The sequence below is a fragment of the Myxocyprinus asiaticus genome, chromosome 31 (assembly GCF_019703515.2).
Source record: "Myxocyprinus asiaticus isolate MX2 ecotype Aquarium Trade chromosome 31, UBuf_Myxa_2, whole genome shotgun sequence".
Lineage (NCBI taxonomy): Eukaryota > Metazoa > Chordata > Actinopteri > Cypriniformes > Catostomidae > Myxocyprinus > Myxocyprinus asiaticus.
This window is the reverse complement of record NC_059374.1, coordinates 40251489-40274072: the sequence shown is the minus strand read 5'-3', so window position 1 is coordinate 40274072 and position 22584 is coordinate 40251489. Positions and strand designations below refer to the sequence as shown.

At 36.3% G+C, this 22584-nt stretch overlaps 1 protein-coding gene across 2 annotated transcripts in view; it reads right to left on the bottom strand.

Annotated features, from left to right (window-relative positions):
- LOC127422519 (fatty acid CoA ligase Acsl3-like) overlaps positions 1–10602 on the bottom strand; it is a 38200-nt gene extending 27598 nt beyond the window's left edge. The window contains exons 1-3 of one of the 2 annotated variants that reach the window (XM_051666110.1): positions 10483–10602; positions 10120–10375; positions 4531–4708 (exon numbers count right to left, since the gene is read on the bottom strand). In XM_051666110.1, the coding sequence (XP_051522070.1) occupies positions 4531–4708; positions 10120–10227 (286 nt within the window). In that variant the 5' untranslated portion in view covers positions 10228–10375; positions 10483–10602. Of the gene's footprint in view, positions 1–4530; positions 4709–10119 lie in introns of both variants that reach the window. The other variant, XM_051666109.1, reaches the window with a different exon arrangement.
- Between the last annotated feature and the right edge of the window lie 11982 nt (positions 10603–22584).

Sequence of the window (22584 nt, the reverse complement as noted above, 5' to 3'; positions counted from 1 at the left end):
ACACTTGAAATGGGGACTTAAATGTCAAAGAATTGTAGGAATGACCCATATTTACAGCCGTTTCTGTGCGAGACGCTGCTTAACATTGAAAAACAGCGCGGATGGATGTTTTCAGTGTGAACGTCCCCCTACTAAACTTTAATACAATGACCAGGAAGAAGAGAGAAAGGGAGAGAAAAGGATTAGTGTTGTTGTTTTGGCAGTAAATACTGTTTATCATAAGGGAAATGTAAGAAAATCATGTTAAGTGTTTTAACTAAACCTGTACTTCTGTACATTTATTTTGATTTAATGCAGTTTTTCTTACCTCTCTCTCTCTCTCTCTCTCTCTCCCAGAACGAGCTTTGACATATGCATAAAATTTAGTGGCATGTCATGAATAGGTTCATTTACTGGTGTTTTAAAATCCCCAATGGTGGGAAACAATTAACATGCACTTGAATGCTATACGATTTTGACAAAATGATCTTGCTTCTGACAGAAAACATGACAGAAGACGTCCACTGATTGTCACCGATCAAGTGTAGCGTCTGTGTAAAGCAACATCCGATATCTCACACAACTCACGCGAAAGATGTGTGTGTTTCAGGTCCATTTCTCTCGATCTGTGAAACATTCTCAGCAGTTTGGGTGCGTGGCGCTGAAATATGGAACAAACGGCATCGCGTATGGATTTCATATGGAATGCAATTTTTTTCCCTTAATTACAGAACGATTCCTTATTTTTACAGGACGTTTGGCATATTCTGTTCACTCATTTAACCTGATACTGCTTCAGTGTAAGGGTGACTCTCTCTCACCACTCACTGTCATAAATTCCCTCAGTCAACGACAGTGGTGACAGCAGTTGCCAGAGGTGGGGAATGGTAGAATTCAAGTGATAATGCACCAATTACAACAAAGAATCTCCAGTTTCACAAAACAGCATCCAATACAGAAAAAAAGGGAAACTAACATGACAGTAGATTATGGACATCTGAAGCAGCAAAACAAGTGGGTATACCGAGGGTATATGCAAATATTGATCCTTATAAGTCGTTACACGCAAACAGCCATGGGAAAAAAGTATGCATAAGGCATATACGTGCGTATGACCCCGACTACACCACTGGTTCAAACCAAGGGGTCAGGAATTTGCTGTTTAGCAGGTCCCTGTTAGCACCTGCTGGTAGATGCTGGAACTACACCACCCGATGGCAAAAAAGCATGTTTCTCCATAGACAGCCATTCAAAAGTAGCTGTGTTTTATGACGAAAATAAAACATTTCCAAGAACCATTTCAATTTAAATTATTTCATTACATTATAGAACATTTTCATCCAGTGACGGATTGTTTTTGAAGGGCTCTCAAAAGCGTAAAATTGATTTATATTTTTCCCTATCTATTCCCATTGATGAGTGATCAGTCACGTGACACCCGATCCCAGAACTGAGCGCCCATGAGCACAGATGGCAGCCTCCATTTCGTTAGCTTTCTGGGAACCCTGCACTAGCTGAGCACAGTCATAGAGATGAATGGGGATGCTAACGGATAGCTTTCTCCAGGTATTTTATAGCTCCATGGTTCAAACACAGCTGGACGGAGTGCAATTCCGAATGCAGGGATCTCGAGACCTGTTTTTCAGAGTATCAAACTATGTTTAACATGACACAGCGACCTAAAAACGTGGTGTTTATTCTTCAATCGCAACCAAAGTGAGATACTCCAAAAGCGTCCGTCTGATGCAGGTGTACATTGAAGCATCCTTAGAAAAGCCCTTATAATAAATCAATTTCTGGCAGATTGACAAATTCAATTGCAAAATGGATTGATGTGGACTGTAGGCCAATGATAGGCTTATGTCCAATAATACAGAAATAAACAATACATTGCCTTCTAAATCAACTTTTTGTTAATTTATTTTAATTATATTTATAATATACTGTATAATATAGTTATATTTCAATAATTGTAAATATTTAATCATTACATATTGAAATATTGTTATATGGGGGGCTTTCTCTGCAAATTTTTTATATTTGCGATTAATTTCGATTCATTATTCAGCATATCATGCAGTTAATTCGATAAAAAATGTTAATAGATTTACAGCCCTAGTGTAAACACATAAACACTTAAATTACATAAACATATGGAAAAAGTCTAGCTAAGTACACATGGGGGTTGATAGATTTTCCCTCTGTGTGAGTGCATGTGCAAAACTTGCTGCCAAGATGCTAGGGGGTTCTGGGTGGTTCTTTACTGGCCCAAGTCAAAGAGTCCACCCCCAAGTCTCTATGATATTCTGGACTCTAGATATGGCTTGGATCCGTCCTTCAATGCAAGTCTAAGGGATTTTTGCACATTTTTATTTAATTTTTTTTGTCCACCAGGCAGGTAAGTCTGATCGTTTAGAAAAGTAATAGCGCACCTCTCCTCGCAACAAGCTGCATGGTTGTAGGTACCATTCATGTCTGTAGCACAAGCGGCACAGGATGGGTTACACACGGAAGTTTGATACTTATGGTTAGCGAAAAAATATATTTTGCAGTGAAGTAAATATAGCAGATAAAATTAAGTACTTTCTACACTGAATAAGGTTGTTCAACCCTTGTGCGTCAATAAAAAAAAAAGTTACTCAGAGGTCCTTCGAGGACAAAAATGTCCACGTCAAAAAACTGCCATAATAATATTATATATTTATATTATTTTCCACTTTCAATTAGTTAATTTTTTTAACCAACATCAGTCCTGATCATAACTACCAAATATTCATTCATTTTCAGGATTTTAACCCTTTAAATACCAGTTTGTTTACATAATGCCACTGTTGTTTTTTACACACACACACACACACACACACACACACACACACACACACACATACACACATTTCTCAATACACACAAACAAAACTCACGCTAACATCCATACCAACACATCCACACAATTTTAGCTGCATCATTTATTCAATTGGCCTGCAGTGCTCTATAATACAGCAAACAGAAAATAGGGAAAAAGCATGTATTTTCTCCATAGGCTAAACTTGAGAAAAATAGCACCATCTGGTGGAAAATATTAACATTTTTAATTGTAAAGCCAGGGCTCCGGAATGAAAGCATAATATCATAGAATTCATGATTTTATGCTTTAATGGCACTGGGATCAAATATTGCAGTTTTAATGGGTTTCAGTGGGGATATTTTTGTCCTGAAGGTCCTGAGTGTAACTGTTTTGTGTACACAGTGTATTATAGGAACTGAGATTGAAATATAAAAATTCCCCCAAAAATACACACCTTTGGAAAAATGTATGCCGTTGACATTAACACAGCCAAAATGATCGAAAAAACGAAAATGAAAAATACAAAAATGTCCCAAAGGTCGCACAAGGGTTAAGCGTGAACTTGAAAATAGTAAGTAAATTGTACATTTGTACTCAATTCAAACATGTAAAAATAAATGTCCTAGCTTCTAAGTAAATATTATTTATGATTGTTTGTTATCTTTACAATGTGTCATCATGAAACAGTCCTAAAGAAGAAAACCCTGTCACGTTAATTTGCTAATTTGGTGTTCCCAGCATGTACCACACTTAAACTAATTAATGAGCTTGCATGGTTTCACTGTTTGAAAGTTGATTAACACCATTTTTATTGTTGATTTTGTTGTTACGTTTAGTAACTTCTTGTTTTGTGAAGTCTGAAGTTCATTTTCTACTTAAAATTACCTGTTCATGATCAACAAAAATGATCTGTTGATTGTTCCGTTACTTTGTTTTGTGCACCCAGCAGGGGTGGACTGGCCATCGGGAGAACCGGGACTTTTCCCGATGGGCCGGCCGTGAAACGGGTCCGAATGGGCTGCGATAAGCTGAAATGGGCCGCCGCATTATGCAGAACGGGCCACAAAATGGTGCCACGATATACCGAAGGGGACAGCGACCCTTTCTTTTGGGCCAGTTTCTATGTAAAATCCCAGGCGATTTCTCTTCCCAGTCCGCCCCTGGCACCCAGTGTTGAGGTCTACACGCTCTGAATCTTGTTTCTATCGCCAATAATGCAAAGTGATGTTGTCAAATAGACGACATGGCATGAATTTAGCTTCCCCGTGGAAGGCTTCTGTGGTATCATGTGGTACTTGATTAGGTGTGTTAAAGTTTTGAAATGCTAGTGATTTTTTAAAAGCAAGGCTCAATTCAGAGCAATATTTTTAAGTAAAAAGTCCAAACAAAGAGAGAGTAAACTGTACTAAAAACAGAGTATTGCCAAGTAAACTTTATTTGAGAATTTCTAATTAAAGCCAACAAGAATTGGGTGTAGCCTTTACTGGAAAATATGGTGTTAAATTTACTAGCAATTTCTGCTTGAAAATGGTTTCCTAGGCTTTTTTGAGTAAATTAAACTCTAAATTTTCTTTTCAGTGTATTACATGCTTGCCTTCTTTAGAAAACCATCAATGAACTGATGCTGTAAAGAACTTAAAAAGCCAACACAAGAACCATATATGTGTGTGTGTGTGTGAGTGTGTGTGTGTGTGTGTGAGACTCACATGGGAAGTTATACATGAAACAGGCCTGTGCTGCAATGATCCACTCCGCCCTAGTCTCGCAGAATATGGCGATGTTTTTGAAAGGTTTTTGCCCCAGAGCGGCCAAACCGCACCCGAACGCTTTCACCGCTTTATACATCTGATCATACGACATCCAGCGATACTCTCCCAAAATCACCTACAGAGAGAAAGAAAGAGAAAGAGTTCCCAGGTTAATGAGATGAGAACATTCCCTGTTCTTTCATTTATGTAGCATCTCTTTCCTGCTGTTGGATTATACTGCACAAAATTATAGATCAACAGCTCCTCTTATTGGTTCATTATATAATCACAACAGATGGAGACTTGAGGCAGCTATTTACATATTGAAGTTTTAAAAATGTACAGCAACTGAAACAGAGGTCAAAGGGTCAAAAAAAGGATGTAAAATGGTCATGTAAGACTAATGTATATAGTAGTTGGTGCAAGACACCTTGACTAACATTATAAGTGGACTTCAGGGGGAAAAAATGTAATGCTCTGCTCTGTAAACCATTAGATGTTTTTGTTTCAGATGTTATGGACTATGGAGCCATTTCACATTTCCAGATTTGAAACACGGAAGTAAACTAGAGCGAGGTAAATTTCTATCAAAGGTGTAGGTTTGGTTTGGTTTGAAAGTTGGTAGGAACATATAGCAAGGATAATATTCAAAAATGTTGGTATTAAGAAAATGCGAGAAAGTCTGGTAATGGGTCAAAATCAAATGTTATCTTTTTCAAGATTTACCTCGAGAAAATGATATCCAAGGGACATGAAGTGACCTTCTGTAAAATGTATTATCCAGCATTAAACAAAGGGTAGGGTACATTAACAATTTACATGTGCAAAAAGCATCTCAAGATAAACAAACTGTGGGGAGAATGGGACATTGATGTTTTCCCCCACTTTCTGCTTTCCAACTCCCCTTACTCCCACATAATCTTTTCTCATATTGATTTTGTTATATATTCTTGCATTTATATCTGAAAAAGGAGGCCTCCTGAACAAAGTAGGCTTTAGGCTTACAACTAATGACTTTTTTTGATCACAAACACATTTATTGGGAGTTATACTGGCATCTTAAAATCCTGCCCCTCAGTCAGAACTGTTCACATTTTAAATTTGTCTTCCTCAAGAGGGTGCTTATGGGCTGAAAAAGCACAATCCTCCATTGGGCTGCATACAAAACTCAGGAAAGACATGAAAACCTTTGTCCACGAAAAGTATGCTTGTTTAAATCTATTCATTTTATGGATAGGTCATAAAAAAAATCAAAATCAATGGAAATCCATCCGTGTGACCTCCAGAATTTTTTTTTTTTAATCTTACAAACGACTGTGATTGGTGCTTCTTGAACAGCGCTGAGAAAAGTAACAGATGCCACATAACAACAACGTTTATGCGCTGCTTCAGAAGAGGCAGGAGGTAGGATAATGATTTCTGCATGGTAAAATTGCACAAATGTTGGTGGGGACATTTCCAATTTTCTGAAAGTTGGTAGGGACACGTCCCTATCATCCCTACCTAAATCTGTGCCCATGTCTTCTATAGCAATAAGTGGCAGACCACAGCAAATATTATTTTTGAGTTCAGATTTGCTCCAAAAGCAAAAGAAAAAAAAAATCCACTATTGCACTTCCAAGACTTTCCAAAAGAAGAAAAAATCGAAAAAGAGATGTATTACAAGCCAGAAGAGAGAAAGATGCTAAATTGACTGTCACGCCCTCAGCAGCTGTATTAGAAACCCCATCACAGCAGTGCTGACTAGATTTTTAAATGAATGCCAGGGTAATATAAATATAAAATAATATAAAAACACTGAAAATAGGAGAAGGTTTATTAAACTTATGCTGCTATAACAAGGAAACCTGCCATTATAGTCTGTGAAAAGAGTCTATTCAAACAAAGCAGGACAAACCGACAGTTCTCTAAAATAATGTTAGCAAAAAAGCAAATTAATCAAGCAGAAACTAATTCAAATGCAACAATCATTTGAGATGCATAAAGCAGCTCTTTCCATCTTGTCCAACAGCAGCACGTTTATAAGCTTTCGTTGAGAAACATCAGTAACAGAAGAGAATATTATTACTGCTGCCAGCGAAGTGTGTATGAGCCGCTCAGACTTAAGCACTGAACAATAGCATTAACACAAGAACTGAGAAATCATTCAAATGTTGCAGGTCAGTGGCAGGCTCACTGATTTAAAGGGGTCATATCATGGGAAACGCAACTTTCCTTAATCCTTTGAAATACAGTAAAATGTTTCAATGCATACACACGCATAAAACGCAATGCAAAACTCCCATTCTAGTCAGTTCTGACCATTTATTAAAACTAAGCTGCAAAAAAATTAAATAAATAAAAATAGTAGTAATTCAGAAATTGTCACATAACAACAATGACCTAATTAATATAATAATAATAATATGTTTAATTTATATAGCACCTTTCCAGAGCTCAAGGACGCTTCACAATAAAGAACAGTAACATAACAATCATATAGACAATCATATGGACAGTGGACAGTTGCCCAGTCTGGAACAAAAACAAATGCAGTTGCAAATAGCAAATCAGATCGTGCAATCAATTAGACATATTAATCCAGTACAAAAGAACACATCGTGTAGAGAGTAGAGAATTATAACATATTTAACATATTACCTCCCTCACTGAAATATTAACCTGGCCTTTAATGTATACAAAACAGCTTCTTTACAGGAATAGTTCAACCAAAAGTGAACATTTTGACATCATTTACTCACCCTCATGTCACTCTCCAAATCCATGTGATTCTCAAAATGTTTAGCAAAATGTCCAAGCTGCTCTTTTCCATACAAAAAAGTAGACGGTGAGTCGAGCTCCAAAAAGGACAAAAGAACACAGTAGACCGTATGACTTGTGTGCTATTTTTAAAGACTTCTGAATCCATACAAGAGCTGGGAGAAAATACTGATCTTCTGTTTAATCTGAATCTTCATTTGAACAATCCCGATATAGATTCTTAAAAACCCAAGATCGATCTAATCACTTGCGCTTGAGTTTTAATGATTATTAAATACAAAGAATATCTGTTAAATAATAATAATATCTGTTAAATAATAATAATATCTGTTAAATAAATAGCAATTGTAATGTACCAAGTTAGAAGGCTTCCTTTATAATTCACAGCATTAGCCGAGCAGGGTTATAATAGTTTTAAAAAATTCACTAGTTTTTATTTTTATTTCATTTTGTGTTTTGGTTTTCAATGTTTAGAGTTGTTTTAATTAGTGTCAATGGTGCATAAATAGTTTTTATTTCATTTTTATCTTTTGAAAATTGACACTTTTCATTTGATTTAGCTTTAGTACAGTTTTAGTTTAACCGTTACAACACCCCAAAATATTATCTGTAACACTTTACAATAAGGTTGTATTTACAGGTACGTGCCCAGATTTACTGCCTCATCACATATGCAAGTAAACTGTGGTTGGTTGTTTTAAAGGGTCAGACGGTTCGCCGGTTCTTTTTGAGAAATTAGGCTTGAGAGATGAATACTAAAATTAAAGTCATTTTCTTCATGATTCTATTTAACTTGTTCTCGTATTGTAGTGCACATTTGTATTTTCAGTTTTCGTGTTTTTGAAAACTCCGGTTTCTATTTTTATTTTAGTTAACGAAAATCACAAATTCTTGAGATAAGGGACAAAACATGTCCTGCATACGAAAGTCCTCTATGTAAAAAATACTGAAAATGTTACATCTAAAGTAAATGTGTATACTCAGGGCATTCCTTACTTATATTTGTAAATAATTTCGTTGGAATTTTTTAAAATGCGTGCTCTATACTTGGAAAGCACATGTAATTAACCTGTCCTCAGCAAGAGGTCACAATGTTAAACTGCCAAACAAAGTGTTTAAAAATGCAACAGATTCATTAATATAAAGATCAAATGAAAGGTAGGGATTTGGAAGATATGAAACAATACATAAAGTAACATTTAAATGATCTTTTCCATAAAAAACTGCCTATCAAAGTTGTGTCCTCACTTTGCGTCAATTAGTTTTAATAATCCTGAATAAATCAGACAAGTCACGATCAGACAAGTAACTCTGAGTATCCCTTTCCCACTTCCTGCTCATGGTGGATGCAACAGTAGGACTCGTGGTCTGGTAAGTTTGATATTTTTTTAATATTTTAGACAAACAATGTTTAAGTCTCTGCGGTCACAGCTTCAACTTGTCAACACCGTCATCCCATTGTGATATTGAAAAAAGAATTGTGGGATTGATTTTGGCATTTTAGTTTAGGTTATAGAAGCAGCTTCAACGAAGAAAAAAAACTAAATGACTCCAGTGTACAACACATGGTTAAGATGGAAAAAAATGTGTGATTCAATTTTGTCAACTCCGTCAGAATTTTTAGAAAAGTGTGCAAACAGAAATGTTTTTTTATAGAATGTATTTTATCACTTAACTCCTTTACTGAACACCATTATTAGATAATTAAAGACTTAACACTCTTGATGAATGGATAAATTAAAATAGCATGCTTTTAAGTGTGTCTGACGGAGTTGACACAAATTACAGCGAGACGCAAGTTAGAAAGTGAATAAACGTCATTTTTCAGAAAAAAAGTGTTTTTATAAAAACCTGTCCCCTTACATGGTTCATTAGCTGAGACCTTTGTCTACAAATATATCCATTTCAAATTCATTTAGTATTAAAAAAAAAAATAAATCTAAGATTTAAAATGTTTTGTCCCTTATCTCAAGAATCATAAAAATAGTTTTCGTCTTAGTAATCATTTCGTTAACGATAATAACCTTGTAGCTGAGAGAAAATGTCTTTCATATGTAAGAAAAATGGACATTATAATGGAAATATACCCAAATGAATCACAATCAAAATGTATCGGCGCTTGTAAATTGGAATCGAATCAAATCAGAAAAAAATCTCTGTCAATATCCTGTCAAAAGCCATATGATATCTTTGTGTGAGAAACAGACCGAAATTTAAGGTGCTATATGCTTCCAAATGTCATTTGTTCTTGTGAACATGCAAGTTTTGTGGCGTATCGCCATCTGTGATGAAAGAAGAACCAACGGCATAATCTATCAATGATGTCCAACTTGTTGCGGCACCTCTGAATATGTGCAAATTAATGAGCTATCGTATGGTTTCGGAAGACTTATAATATAGTGCAGGAGTTGTATGGACCAGTTTTATGGTGCTTTTATTATTCTTTTTGGAGCTTGACAGTCCGTAGTCACTGTATACTTAAGTTGTATGGAAAAGAGCAGCGTGAACTGTCTTCAAAATGTATTGTTTCTTGCTTTTGTGTTCTAAGAAGAAATTTATACAGGTTTGGAACAACACGAGGCTGAGAAAATTGACAGAATTGTAATTTCTCAGTGAACTCTCCCAGAATGAACTTCAACAGTCAAAAATATGATGCAATATGTCCATGTCAAAATTACTACTGTTTTTGGTGCAAGAAACGTTGACTGACATTGTAAGTGAACTTCATGGGGAAAACTTTAATGCTACAAATGTTTTTAAAAGTGTCACAGACAAACACACACACACCTTTTTGAAGACTCTTCCATCCTCTGTAATCTCGTCTTCCTCGCTCAGCAGCTCTCTTGTGCCCAGACAGTCACGATCAGGATAGCGGTCTACTGACAACTCAAACATCCGATCGAGTGTGTTCACTTCTGGCTGAAGACTAGTGGCCAGCCCTCTCAAAGCTCCAACATCCCGGTAGGGTCCTGCTGGGTGTCCAGTCACGGAAAGGGCTTTCACTCTCCGCGTGCACTCGGAGAACGATTCCGAGTCGGACGATCTGAGCAACAGGTAAGGCAGGTACGAGATGAGAGAATACAGCCAAACCACCAATCTAAATATGATGACCACTACTGGACTAACATCCTGTTTTAACCGCATACTGACACTTGGAAAGATGAAGGCTGCGCTCTGATGTCCTTGTATTACACCTCCTCTTCTGTTTTACCTTCTCTGTTATGATGTGTCAATGGTGTTCGGATGACTTGGCGGTTAATCAGTCTTCCCTGCTTGCACTGAAACACACACAAAAACATGAGACTAACTGTATCAGAACATTCCATTGATAATTGCTCATCCGATGGAAATTTCACAGTTTTCACCCTATTAAGCCCGCCCATCTCAACAAAGAATGCATGCAATCATATGAGGAGAGACAGATTAGAAAGGAGAAATAGAGGTGTGTAACAACTGGTGAGTTTATACTTTCAGCCCAGATTTCAGATTTTAACACAAACCCAACAGTGGGGGAAAGGTGACATCTAACAACATATGTGTACAAGTATGTATGATTTTTGGGAGTGTATGTAAAAGAGCCAACATGAGAACTTTCTCTTAATTCTTATAAAAATAGTCCCTTCTTCACCCAATAATGAACACTGTGTCATTATTTACTCACCCTCATGTTGTTCCGAACCCGTATGTTGTTACTTGTTGGAACACAATACAAGACCTGACTGTTAAGCTCCAAAAAGTACATAACAACCTGGGTTTTTAATGTTAATTTTAATGTAATGGTTGAAAATGTTTCCCATTTGATTTTCTGACCTACATTTGCTCTAATAGCAAAAATAAAAATAAATTGAGAAATATTTAATTTTTTTAAATATGGTTAAAAAACTATACATTTTCCTTTAAATAAAAAATAAATAAAAAAAAATTAATTGATGTTTTTATACACTTGGAACTCCTTCAAACTAAAAAATAGATCATTATCATGCGTTCTTTAATATTGACGATTATCGATGTCATTTTCACCGTCACTAAAGCCTAGCTCATCCTCACTATTTTTATTAGGAAGAGCTAACTGTGCACTTATCTTGCCCTTTCTAGAAAAAAACCGCAGTGTTCATTTTTGTCTGAAAGGAAGAAATACAATCATAATTGTGTTATTTATGCATTAAATCCAATTATATTATGGTAAACACTTCCAACTGCAATACTATAATTGATGCAACTATCTATAAAAATCCCCATTGAGAAAATGCATTAGTGCAGGGATTTTCAAAGTCTTAAAGAGCCCATATGATGCTCATTTACAGGTTCAGAATAGGTTTACATGCTTAATGTTCAAAAAAACACATTATTTTTCTCATACTGCACATTGCTGCAGCACCTCTTTTCACCCTCTGTATGAAACGCTCTGTTGTAGCTCCTGTCTCTTTAAAGCCCCCCTTTCCAAAAAGCCCAGTCTGTTGTGATTGGTCAATCGATTAAAGCGTGTGTCAGAAATGTAACACCCGTTACCATAACCGAGTTTCAGCTCCCAAGGCTTCCTGAGCAGCTGTAAACACTATTGTAACTATGGTAACAATGGCGTTGGTTTTGCCATACCAGTTCGAGCCTGAGTCCGATAATGAAAGTTTGGAAGAACAAGCTGATCGCCCCGAACCACATTCGCAAGCACGACTTGAGCAGGACGTTTCACAGTGGTAAGTTTTTATTTTGTAACTCTTTTACATTTCACATGCAAGATTGTGATGTTATAACTGTAATTTTTCTACATCACGGTAACAACGGTAGTGTAACTCGGTACCAAGTGCACTGTTGATTATTGTGAACCTAACAAAGCTTCAAGTAAAAGACACATAGTGCATCTAAGTTAGTCATCTTTTGCTGGAATGAGTGTAGCCGAACGTTTGTCGCCAGAGCTATGAACTATACTTTTTATTATAGCAGGTAAAGACAAAGAGTCCAAAATGAATAAAATCCCAGATGTAGTTTTTTGTTCAAACAAATTCCCAATAATAACTAGAAAAAATTATGATTTGGTACAAAAGGCAGGACTTTTAAGTATAAACAACCCCGAAACACACTGGGGACTCTTATTTTGAAATGAATAAATGATGAAAAAACTATTGCCAACTATCGACAGATTCTTGCTGAAAACCAATAGTTACAAAAAGCAACTATCGGCACCGATTAATTGGTAAAACCGATATATCGGTCTACCTCTAATATGGACTCCGTTTATGATACTTTTGTCATTTGTTTTTTGCTTGGCAATATAAATCCAGTTTCGTTTTTTTTGGGGGGGGGGTGTTGGAGCTCAGACATTCTGCCTAAAATCTCCTTTTGTGTTTCATGAAAGAAACAAAGAAATAATTTTAATTTTTGGGTGAACTATTCCTTCAAAAGAATATTTCGGGTTCAATACAAGTTGTTCAATCGACAGCATTTGTGGCATAATGTCGGTTACCACAAAAAATAATTTCAACTCGTCCGTCCTTTTCTTTAAGATAAGCAAATCCGAGGTTACAGTGAGGCACTTACAATGGAAGTGAATGGGGACAATTTTGGGAGGGTTTAAAGCTGAAATGTGAAGCTTATAATTTTATAAAAGCACTTACATTAACTCTTCTGTTAAAACTCTTGTATTATTTGAGCTGTAAAGTTGTTTAAATTAACATTAAGGAAGTCACAGCTGTCTTATCATTGTAAATAGTTAAATATTGTAGATGCCAAACATGAGCAAATCTAATGCAGCAAATAATACCAGCTGAATGTTGTGGGGTCTAAACAATGTGCTTGGTATTCATAATGAAAATGGTTGTGCGCATTTGGACAATGTGTGATGAATTTGAAATCGCTGGACACGTGGAGAGAAGTGACATCTGCTTCCTCTGGCCAATGAAAGAATCTTTATCTCACACCACCAACACTCATATTGAAGGAGGGGTTGAACGAGAGACAGAGAGCTTTTTCATTGTGTCATGTTTCATAGACACTGAGCACGTGTTAGTTTTGCTGTGTGTCTTTGTGCCCTTTATGAATGAATAATATAACCCGGCTGTGGAACTCAACTGTGTGTTTTCCAGCCTGATCTCATGAAGTTATTACATGGTTTCTTACACGTATCGTGGCAGTTCCAAGGTGAAATGTCCACTGTGAGTTAAATGTTCTCACAAACAGATGAGGTTTTTAAGGTTAATTCTCAGTGGAGTTTTAAATCAGCAAAACCTACCTCCCCACCCTAAACCTTAAACCTAACCGATAGTAGGGATTGGACGATATGGTTATCTCACGATTTGGTTCAATATACAATATGACGTTCACGATTCAATATAATACAATTAAAATTACAAAGCATTACAGAACATTTTTATTTTTTGAAAACTTTTTTGAACAAAATGCACATTATAATTTTCATCAAAATAAAATTATTTAATACACAATAAAAATGCTCAAAGTTTAAATAATTAGGGTTTCTTACACTGGCGTAGAATTGGGGGAGACGGGGGGGCACATATCCCCCCCAATGCTGTGAAGGGGGTGATTTGTCCCCCCCAATCATGCATCTGTCCTTGTTTATATATTTTTATCAATGCTGAAAATAATTTCGTATGAGATACCTTGCAATTGTGTGGCTGTGAATCTGTCATATTGAGACAAAAACTGAAGTCCCCCCTCCGTTGTACGAGTTGGTATTGCCCAACTAGATGGCGGTGTCATGTGGTACCTGTTACTTTTCTCAGCGCTGGCCAGGATGCATGAACTCACGGTGGTTTGTTATTACTGGATGATGATTTTTAAAAATGCTTTTATAGATAATGCTGAGGCGGATATTCATTCACAGGTATGAATCCTTGCAATTAAAAGTTTTTATAAAAAATAACTATCCAGTGTAAAATATCTCCAAATGGATATAAAGCATTCTTAGATTTAAATGCGGATGAATGGAGGATTCGGTGTTCAGAGCGTCAAGTGCCCCCTGCAGGAATAAAACATCAAGACAGTCAGTGGTGTACAATGTGCAATTTCGGTCTGTAGGTCTGTAACCCACACAAAACTTTCATATGAATTTATAAAACATGAAATATATCACATGAGTCATTTGTGGAGTCAGTGAACATGTTAAAGGCATCCATAGAAATGATCAGTTGTTTTTCATGGTGAGGAAAGCAGACAGGCATTTCAGATGAGCAGGTAAGAATTGTAATTTTCTGAAAGAGTAAATTTTTTCTGAAACATTAACCATAATGCTTTTCTGAATGTTTGATATGATACAGTTCATAAATATTTAAGAGTAAGCAATAAATTAAGCCCGATGCACACTGTACGATTTTGAAGCTTATACTTGAAGAAAAGTATAACACTTCAGCAATATGAAAGCATTGTTCCCTGAATGAAATAAATACAGAGCTTACAAAACTAAAATAAATAAATGATTGCATTTTCTTTACAACTTTATTTTAATTACTATTTTACTTTTAATAAATTTACTTTAAACTTCTTTAAACTTCTTTAGTTAAGATTCACACCATTCCAATTTTATAAAAAATTTTTTTATATTGGTAAGCATTTATGGGACGTTTTATTCCAAATCAGCAGATACAGTTGGATACAACTGTAGAAATCTATGCCGTGTTTGTGAATTATCCATAGAGATATATTATCAGCCTATATTAATTTTTGACATTTTGCGTGGCCTAGGTTACTAATCTTAAAGAAGAGAAAGGTGTACTATAACCCTCCTTTTTTGTTTTCCCCTATGTGAACGGAGAAATTTGTCATTTTTCGGGGCACGAGTTTTTTTATTTCCACAATGAGTATTTGCTACCGGCAGCTTATTACTGTAGGCTACCTCCTGCACTCGTGTTCATTCTCAACATTGGTAATTTTTTGTATTTGTGATCAGGCTGTCTTACTATAGGCCTATTTGACAAAACCCACTTTTCTTTTTATTTGTTGGCCTATGCTCGTGATGGAGTGGTATTGGAGCAACGGAAATGCTGATGTCCTGACTTTCAGGAAAAAAAAATGCTCCTCTGGGGTGGGCAAATCTCACCGATTCGCTTCTATTCCGCAATGCTCCCGTAACGTGAGTCAAGTTCACTGATCGGTTACGATTGGGACCACAGTCGGCTACAGCAGTCCGACATAATGTCGCACAATGTGCCTTGGCGATATCAATGCGTTCATATTGTACAATCTGACAAGCAACAATCCTAAAGGACTGTAAAAATCCTACAGTGTATAGCGGGCTTTAGGGATGCCATGATTATACTTTTTTTTTCTATTAACCGCCATTAAAAATATCACAGTTAAACCGTAAGAATTCAGAATCAACGGTTAAAAACCTTGAAATGCTTTATTTACACGTGGCAAAAATATTAGATACAATGTACAAATATATAATATAAAAGAGTTTTTCGTAAGATATTGTAAGTCTATATGGGAAAACTCTTGTGCTTGTGAGGGTACTGGAGCTGTTGCTATGGTTACGGACTGTGGCCACATGGTGCTTTAATGGCCAGGTGTTGCGAACTGAACGTGAACTTTCAATTCACGTGAAACTGAAGCTTAAACACACGGATTCCAAAATATAACAGAGGAATTCGATCTACCAGACTCGTATCCATCAAAAAAGAGACTTAAATCGGCTGTTGGGGAGCATTTAAATCACTGACTGAAGACGACGGATGTAAAACATGCAAACAGAATCATAGAAAGATAAACATTCTACAAATGGGACAGGACGCTCCACTAGTCGTCCAACAACACTGTGTTGATTTTAGTGATGAATAAAAGATGTAATTTTTTGTATTGTTTAAGCGTGCTGACAGCACACGTTGCATTGTGTGTAGTTACTATAAGCGAGTAAACTTGAAAAGTTGTGTCTTAAATCGTCCTCATTATTCAAAGCATTGCTTCTGTACAAATTCACCACATTCAACAATAAATGTCAATTTTAGTCATGATCACACTTTAAATGGCCTGCTGTAAGCAATGTTCCCATTATTATTCATAGTCCAAAGTTGTGGACCGTAGTTTAATAGAGACTGTTGCTCATTCTTTATGTTGGGGTGTCTGACAGACACTGGATTGCTTTAATAAACTGATCCAGCAGAAAACTGTTCAATGCCATGAACTACATGTTGCGCACCCACAATAATCTTACATTTACACACTTTTGAAACACTCTGTTTACACTGAAGCACATCACTGAGCTCGGGATGTGCATAAGCGGTGTCGTGCCCTAGATTGGAGCATCTCTTATTAGCTCTTATTTTGTGTGTGTGTTTGTGTGTGTGTATTTATCAGTTTTCTTATTATAGGGCTTCCCTTAGAGTCCACATATCCCCCAGAAATGTGTCCACTTAGACGTTTAGAAAATTGTTATATGATATGCATTTTTGCATCAGTGCTTTTGCAAATGTAGTTGTTTACGTAATGCAAATGCTAAAATGTATCGCCTTACAAGTCATGCACTATAGTAAAAGTATTATAAAATAGCATTGTGTGAGGAACAGAAATGAAGTGTTTATGAACTGATGATCTTGCATTTGAATTGTGATTTATGTGAAAGTGAATAAAAGTCGTTGCTGTATCACCTCTAGTGTCTATTCACCAGGAAACTGCTGCGATACTGTACATACAACGAGACACGTAAAAATAAGTTTGCAAAAATTAAGTTAACGGGACTCTATGAGACCAGCTTGGTGTTTTCTGCAGGCAGTGTACGTCTGTTTACAGTGTAATCTTACTAATGTAAACAAAGGAAATGCCATTGGTTCGGTTATTGTCGCTGTATTGGGCTGGTCTGTATGATCAAATAAAACAGAGCAATGTTTTGAAAGCACCACCAAGCCAAAGTTTGCACACTTTTCAGGGAAAACAACCTACGGATTGCTAATTGTAGTCTGTGCACACACTGAACTGGAAAAGGAGAAAATATCGAACAGTAAGGGAAAAAATGACATTACTTTTAGATTTGTACTTTACAAATTAAATAATTCACATTACATTTATTTATTTATTTTTATCACTGTAGGCTAATCTGATAATTGGGGAGGGGGTTTAAATGTGACTAATTTGTCATGAAAATAATGTCACAATGCAAACAAATCTTGTTGGTCCAAAAAACTAGGCTTCATTTTCTATGCAGATTTCTTTTAATTTTGAGGTATAATATAACTCGGACATTTCACATTTTTCATGAGATTCACCCATCATGCACCCTCTGTCTTTACACGAAAACACAAAACACAATCATAACTAAGCAAGAATTGTGATTGAGAACTGACTGACGTTGTTGCTATGCCAACATTTCATTTACTGGAACAGTAGGGCTTGAACTTGTGTCAGTTAAACTCTTTGCGTAGGCTGATACAGTTAGAGAAATAGTGCAGAAACCTGCTGAACTGGACCAGCACTATTTCTGGAAATCAAAGCACTAGAAACTAAAACATGCAAACTCGAGACCCTGAGATTGCAGTTAGGCTCAGGAAACCAATGAGGTTTATCAATACAAGGCCAGAAAAAATAAAAAAAAAAAAATAAATCAAGTAACATTACAAATGTGTTTTTACAGACACTAAATCTCATGGCATCACCCTCTCTCACTCATTTGTCCCACAGCAGTGTATCAGGCCATATCCTGCACAAAAGCTTCTCTGTGTGCATTTCCTAATCATAATTTGATTCCTTATCCACAGAATCCCAAGCTCTCTCTCTCTTATAAAGAGTGAAAAGTGTCAATAAACAAACAGGATTAAGGTTACCACATATGCAGTCTGGTCTAACGAATTGATTTGTGTTGATCAAAATGACTTGACATTTCTTGCATTAGTTGTACTACTAAAAACTATTAATAATTTTATATATATATATATATATATATATATGTGTGTGTGTGTGTGTGTGTGTGTGTATACAGTACTGTGCAAAAGTTTTCGGCACTTGTGAAAAATGTTGCATAGTGAGGATGTCTTCAAAAATAATGACATAAATAGTTTTCATTTATCACTTAATGTCATACAAAGTCCAGTAAACATAAAAAAGCTAAATCAATATTTGGTGTGACCACCTTTGCTTTTAAAACAGCCCCAATTCTCCTAGGTACACCTGGACACAGTTTATCTTGGTTGTTGGCAGATAGGATGTTTCAAGCTTCTTGGAGAATTCGCCACAGTTCTTCTATCTATTTAGTCTCAATTGCTTCTGTCTCTATATGTAATCCCTGACTGACTCAATGTTCAGGTTATATATATATATATATATATATATATATATATATATATATATATATATATATATAAATAAATATTTTACTTTATCTTTAATTCATTTTAGAAGAAACACCAGAGATAAAGTTCAGCACTTAAATTAAACATTAATTTATTTCTCTAAAATTTTAAGTTTCCTGAGCTATGACAGTGCAATCTCTGAGCAATAAAGTTTTTAGTCATTATAAAAGCATCACTAAATGATTGAGACAGGGATGATTCAGTGACTGAACTGTTTGTGCACTTAAAGATGATGTTCAACATTCACAAAACTCATGTTGCATCATTATATAGAGTCAAATAGACAGAAATACAAACAAATGCATTCACCCTAATTTTTTCCAATGACAAAAGTGTACCTTTAACGCGTCTTCAGACGTGCACCCGCTCACCTGTAAAATCACACAGAGCGGTGATTCGCGCGCTGCTGATAGTTGTCCTCGCGCCTCAGCCCAGAAGTTACCGGCGCACGCCACCGCACCGGTTTGTCACACGCGCTCGTAGGCGTGGAGTGTGGCGATTTCTCCGAGCTGTGATTGGACTCTCCGCTGTGGCGCGTGCCGGGATCCGATGCGTCATGTCACGGTATGCGTAGAGCGGGGTTACTTCTGGTCGGTTAGCCGTGCCTGTTTGTGACGTCATAGTTGAGCTTGACAGTCCTGCACTGTTTCGTCATCAGTCCTCCACTCCAGTGCGCGACCAAAGACGTTTTACACATGGCCAAAACGTTGTATAGCGTGCACAATAATATTTAGAACAAGTACAGGACGATTTTTTCCCTACTAAAACGTGTACGATTTATTTTTTATTTATTTATTTATTTATTTTTTCAAAAATAAGTGTTAACACTTTACAGCTTCATACTGCCTTATGAAAGCTGGTCATAAGATCCCACATGACCAAGTAGCTACTCGCCAATAAGATGTTTGCTGAAAGTTCTCTGAATGTTGCAAGAAGGTTTTTTAGGAGATTCTCTGTGAGGATTAGAGCTAAAACAACACACAATCCGAGTTTCCCAACTCTGCATTCCTGCCCGAGTTTCTCAATGTTTCAGAATGAGCATATATTAGTAGTCTATTGTAGTAGTAGTCTTTATACTGTATGAATTAGAGCACATCTGAAAAAAAAAAAAAAAAAATTAAGATTTAACCATTTATACCCATTTAAATTATTTTAATTACAGATCTTAATCAGGAGTACGGTTTATCATTTAAAATTACAACTTATGAGCCTGAAAACATGAGACAAAAAACTGTCTTTTATTAAACATAGAACAATACTTCAGCAATACCCAATCACAACCGAGTTTGCTTTCACTTGTAAACACATGCACGTGACAGACCGTGACGTCAGTACATTTAGAACTTACCTCATTAGTGTTCAACAATGGATGATACAAGACTGATTGTGGAGGTGGAGAAGCACAAAGTGCTCTATTGTTTACCTTTTAGATGCAAATGTGGTCTTCCTCCATATTGTAAATACGATTTCACGACGATCAAGTTTGTTATACTAATCAATGACCCACTCCTGATAACCATTTGATAAGTTATGGTCTTTATTCAAATATGTACTCACCATACTAACATAGAAATCACAGCAGTGGCAACCCCCCAGTAATCAAAACAAGCAAGTACAACCCCAACACATTATTTATACCAAGATCAAGGGAAATATGTAAATGCTTCACGCTGCAACACCCCCCCCCCCCCCCCCCAATGTTCAAGCCAAATCTGTGCCCTTGAATCACAGTATTTTTCTGTATAGACCCGCTGCTATGACACTATAAAAACACTTTCAGTGCTGAAAGCCCTGCGGAGTCCAAATATCCCTGACTGCAGCTTGCAGAACAGGGTGGGGCAACATATTGGGGCGTGGCTACACGTGTCTCCCCGCCCATAACTTACTCTCATTGGCTTGGTCATCTTTTATTGGTGTTCATAATAGGAGATGCGTTTTAAAATAGTGTAGTCCGATAATTTTTATTATAGTGCTGTGGCTCGTAAATGAAATGAAATTGTGTTGTACCTCACGGTTCATTGCAGTACAGATGTAGTAGGAGTCTGACTGAGCAGCTTGTTGTTGTTACAGTCGTGTTGAAAGTGGAGGGCAAATTTACTAATCCTACTATGGTGAAGATTAAACTCTAATGTGGTCGTAGTCCATATTGAAATAATTAGGAAAGATAATTTTGATTTTAGTGATATGACTCGTAAGTGACTTTGTGTTGTACCTCACGTGTCATTTCAAATAAATGAGGTAGGACTGAGTCGCATGGACTGACGAACAAATTGTGTTGATGTGTCTGCTGTCATTCAAATCTGTAAATCAAAAAATTGTGCAATTTAACAAAGCCTTCATTATAACGCATGGTTAGAGAAATGAATTATGAATTAAATTAATTATAAAATATGTTAATTTTTAATATCACCATAGAGTGAAAATGAAAAAAAGCTTATCAGTGTTCTTGTAATATAAACATTTTAATTTTTAACCCAACATATAGGTTATGAAAACCAACAGCGGCATCTACTGTAAATTATCTGTAAATTGCACTCCAATTCTCACAAAAGTTATAAAGATGTAATATAAATGTATTTTCAAATATCCTAATATTGAGGGACATAATACAAAAACCCATGTTGTTCGTTCGTTCAATCATTTGTTCATAAGGCATGTGCTTGTATGCAACGGGCAATTCTCGATAAAAGCGAGATCATGCACGCACTTTTAGTCTCCCAGTTTCTTGGCCAGTTCATGAATAATTTATTAGATTTTATATGATTTAATTGAAAGAATTAAAAGAACAGTGTCATGTCTATCCTTGTATTTCTCATCTGGTCGAGGTTGATAATGGTTTTAGAAAGTAATTAGTAATAAGTAATGCAATTACTTTTCAGACAGAGTCATTAGTACAGTAATCTAATTACACTGTAGAAGATGTAATTAGTAGTTAGTAATTAATTACTTTTTTTAGAGTAACTTACCCAACACTGCCCGCAACAATAGTAAACAAGAGGCTGATGAATTGATGAAAATTGTTGTGCCATTCCCGAAATAGTTGCGGTGCTTTCACTCGTCTTCTATATTGATTCATATTCATTTCTTTGAAGGACTGTAAATGAATATCTCTCCTCCTCGCTCCACAAATATGTGCTCCGTTATCTCGTCGGCCTAAAAATTACTTTCTAATTGACATCCACACAGAAACCAACGCCCGTCAATAAATAGTCTGTTACAGCGGAAAATAAGGAATATTGCATAAGGCATACAGGCTATAACTGTTAATACTGTATTGACGTACCGATGCATGAGCACCAAACACAAAAACACATATACATGCTTTTCAGTTGGCATTTGTTTAAGATCATTTTTATGTCAGTTTCAGCTTTTATTAATCCCGATTTGTTCCTCACTTTTAACATAGGCTAAAATCCATGGAATTTAGGATTGAATATCAGATACAAGTAAGCACTATAATCAAATGGTTTGGCTCAGTTATTCAATATCTCTCAAACAATGATAACACACCAGCAAAGATGACCACATCTCCTATCATGTATGTCTATGAAAGATGAACGAGGTAATGAGACTGTTATGGGCGGGGAGACACGTGTAGCTCCGCCCTATTTGTAACCCCACCTCATTTTGCAGGCTGCAGCCAGGTCCTTCTCGTCGAGTCTGCAGCAGCAGTTATGCTGTTAAACTGACGCTATGCTCACGTCTCGCTGCACATTGCATAATGCACATTTTTTAGTTTGGATAGGCTCCAACACCCATGTGACCCTGCGTAGGACAAGTGGGTATTTAGAAATGGATGGATGGATAGAATTGGGATCAGGGGTTGTAGGTGGAATAAGCATAGTATATGCGGCCATCTAGTGGCTTGTTTATGGAATTACATTAGATTCCCCTCAAAGTATATACGCAAAAAATATTAAGCATTAATAGCGAAAAATAGATCCCTTATGATATCGCACGT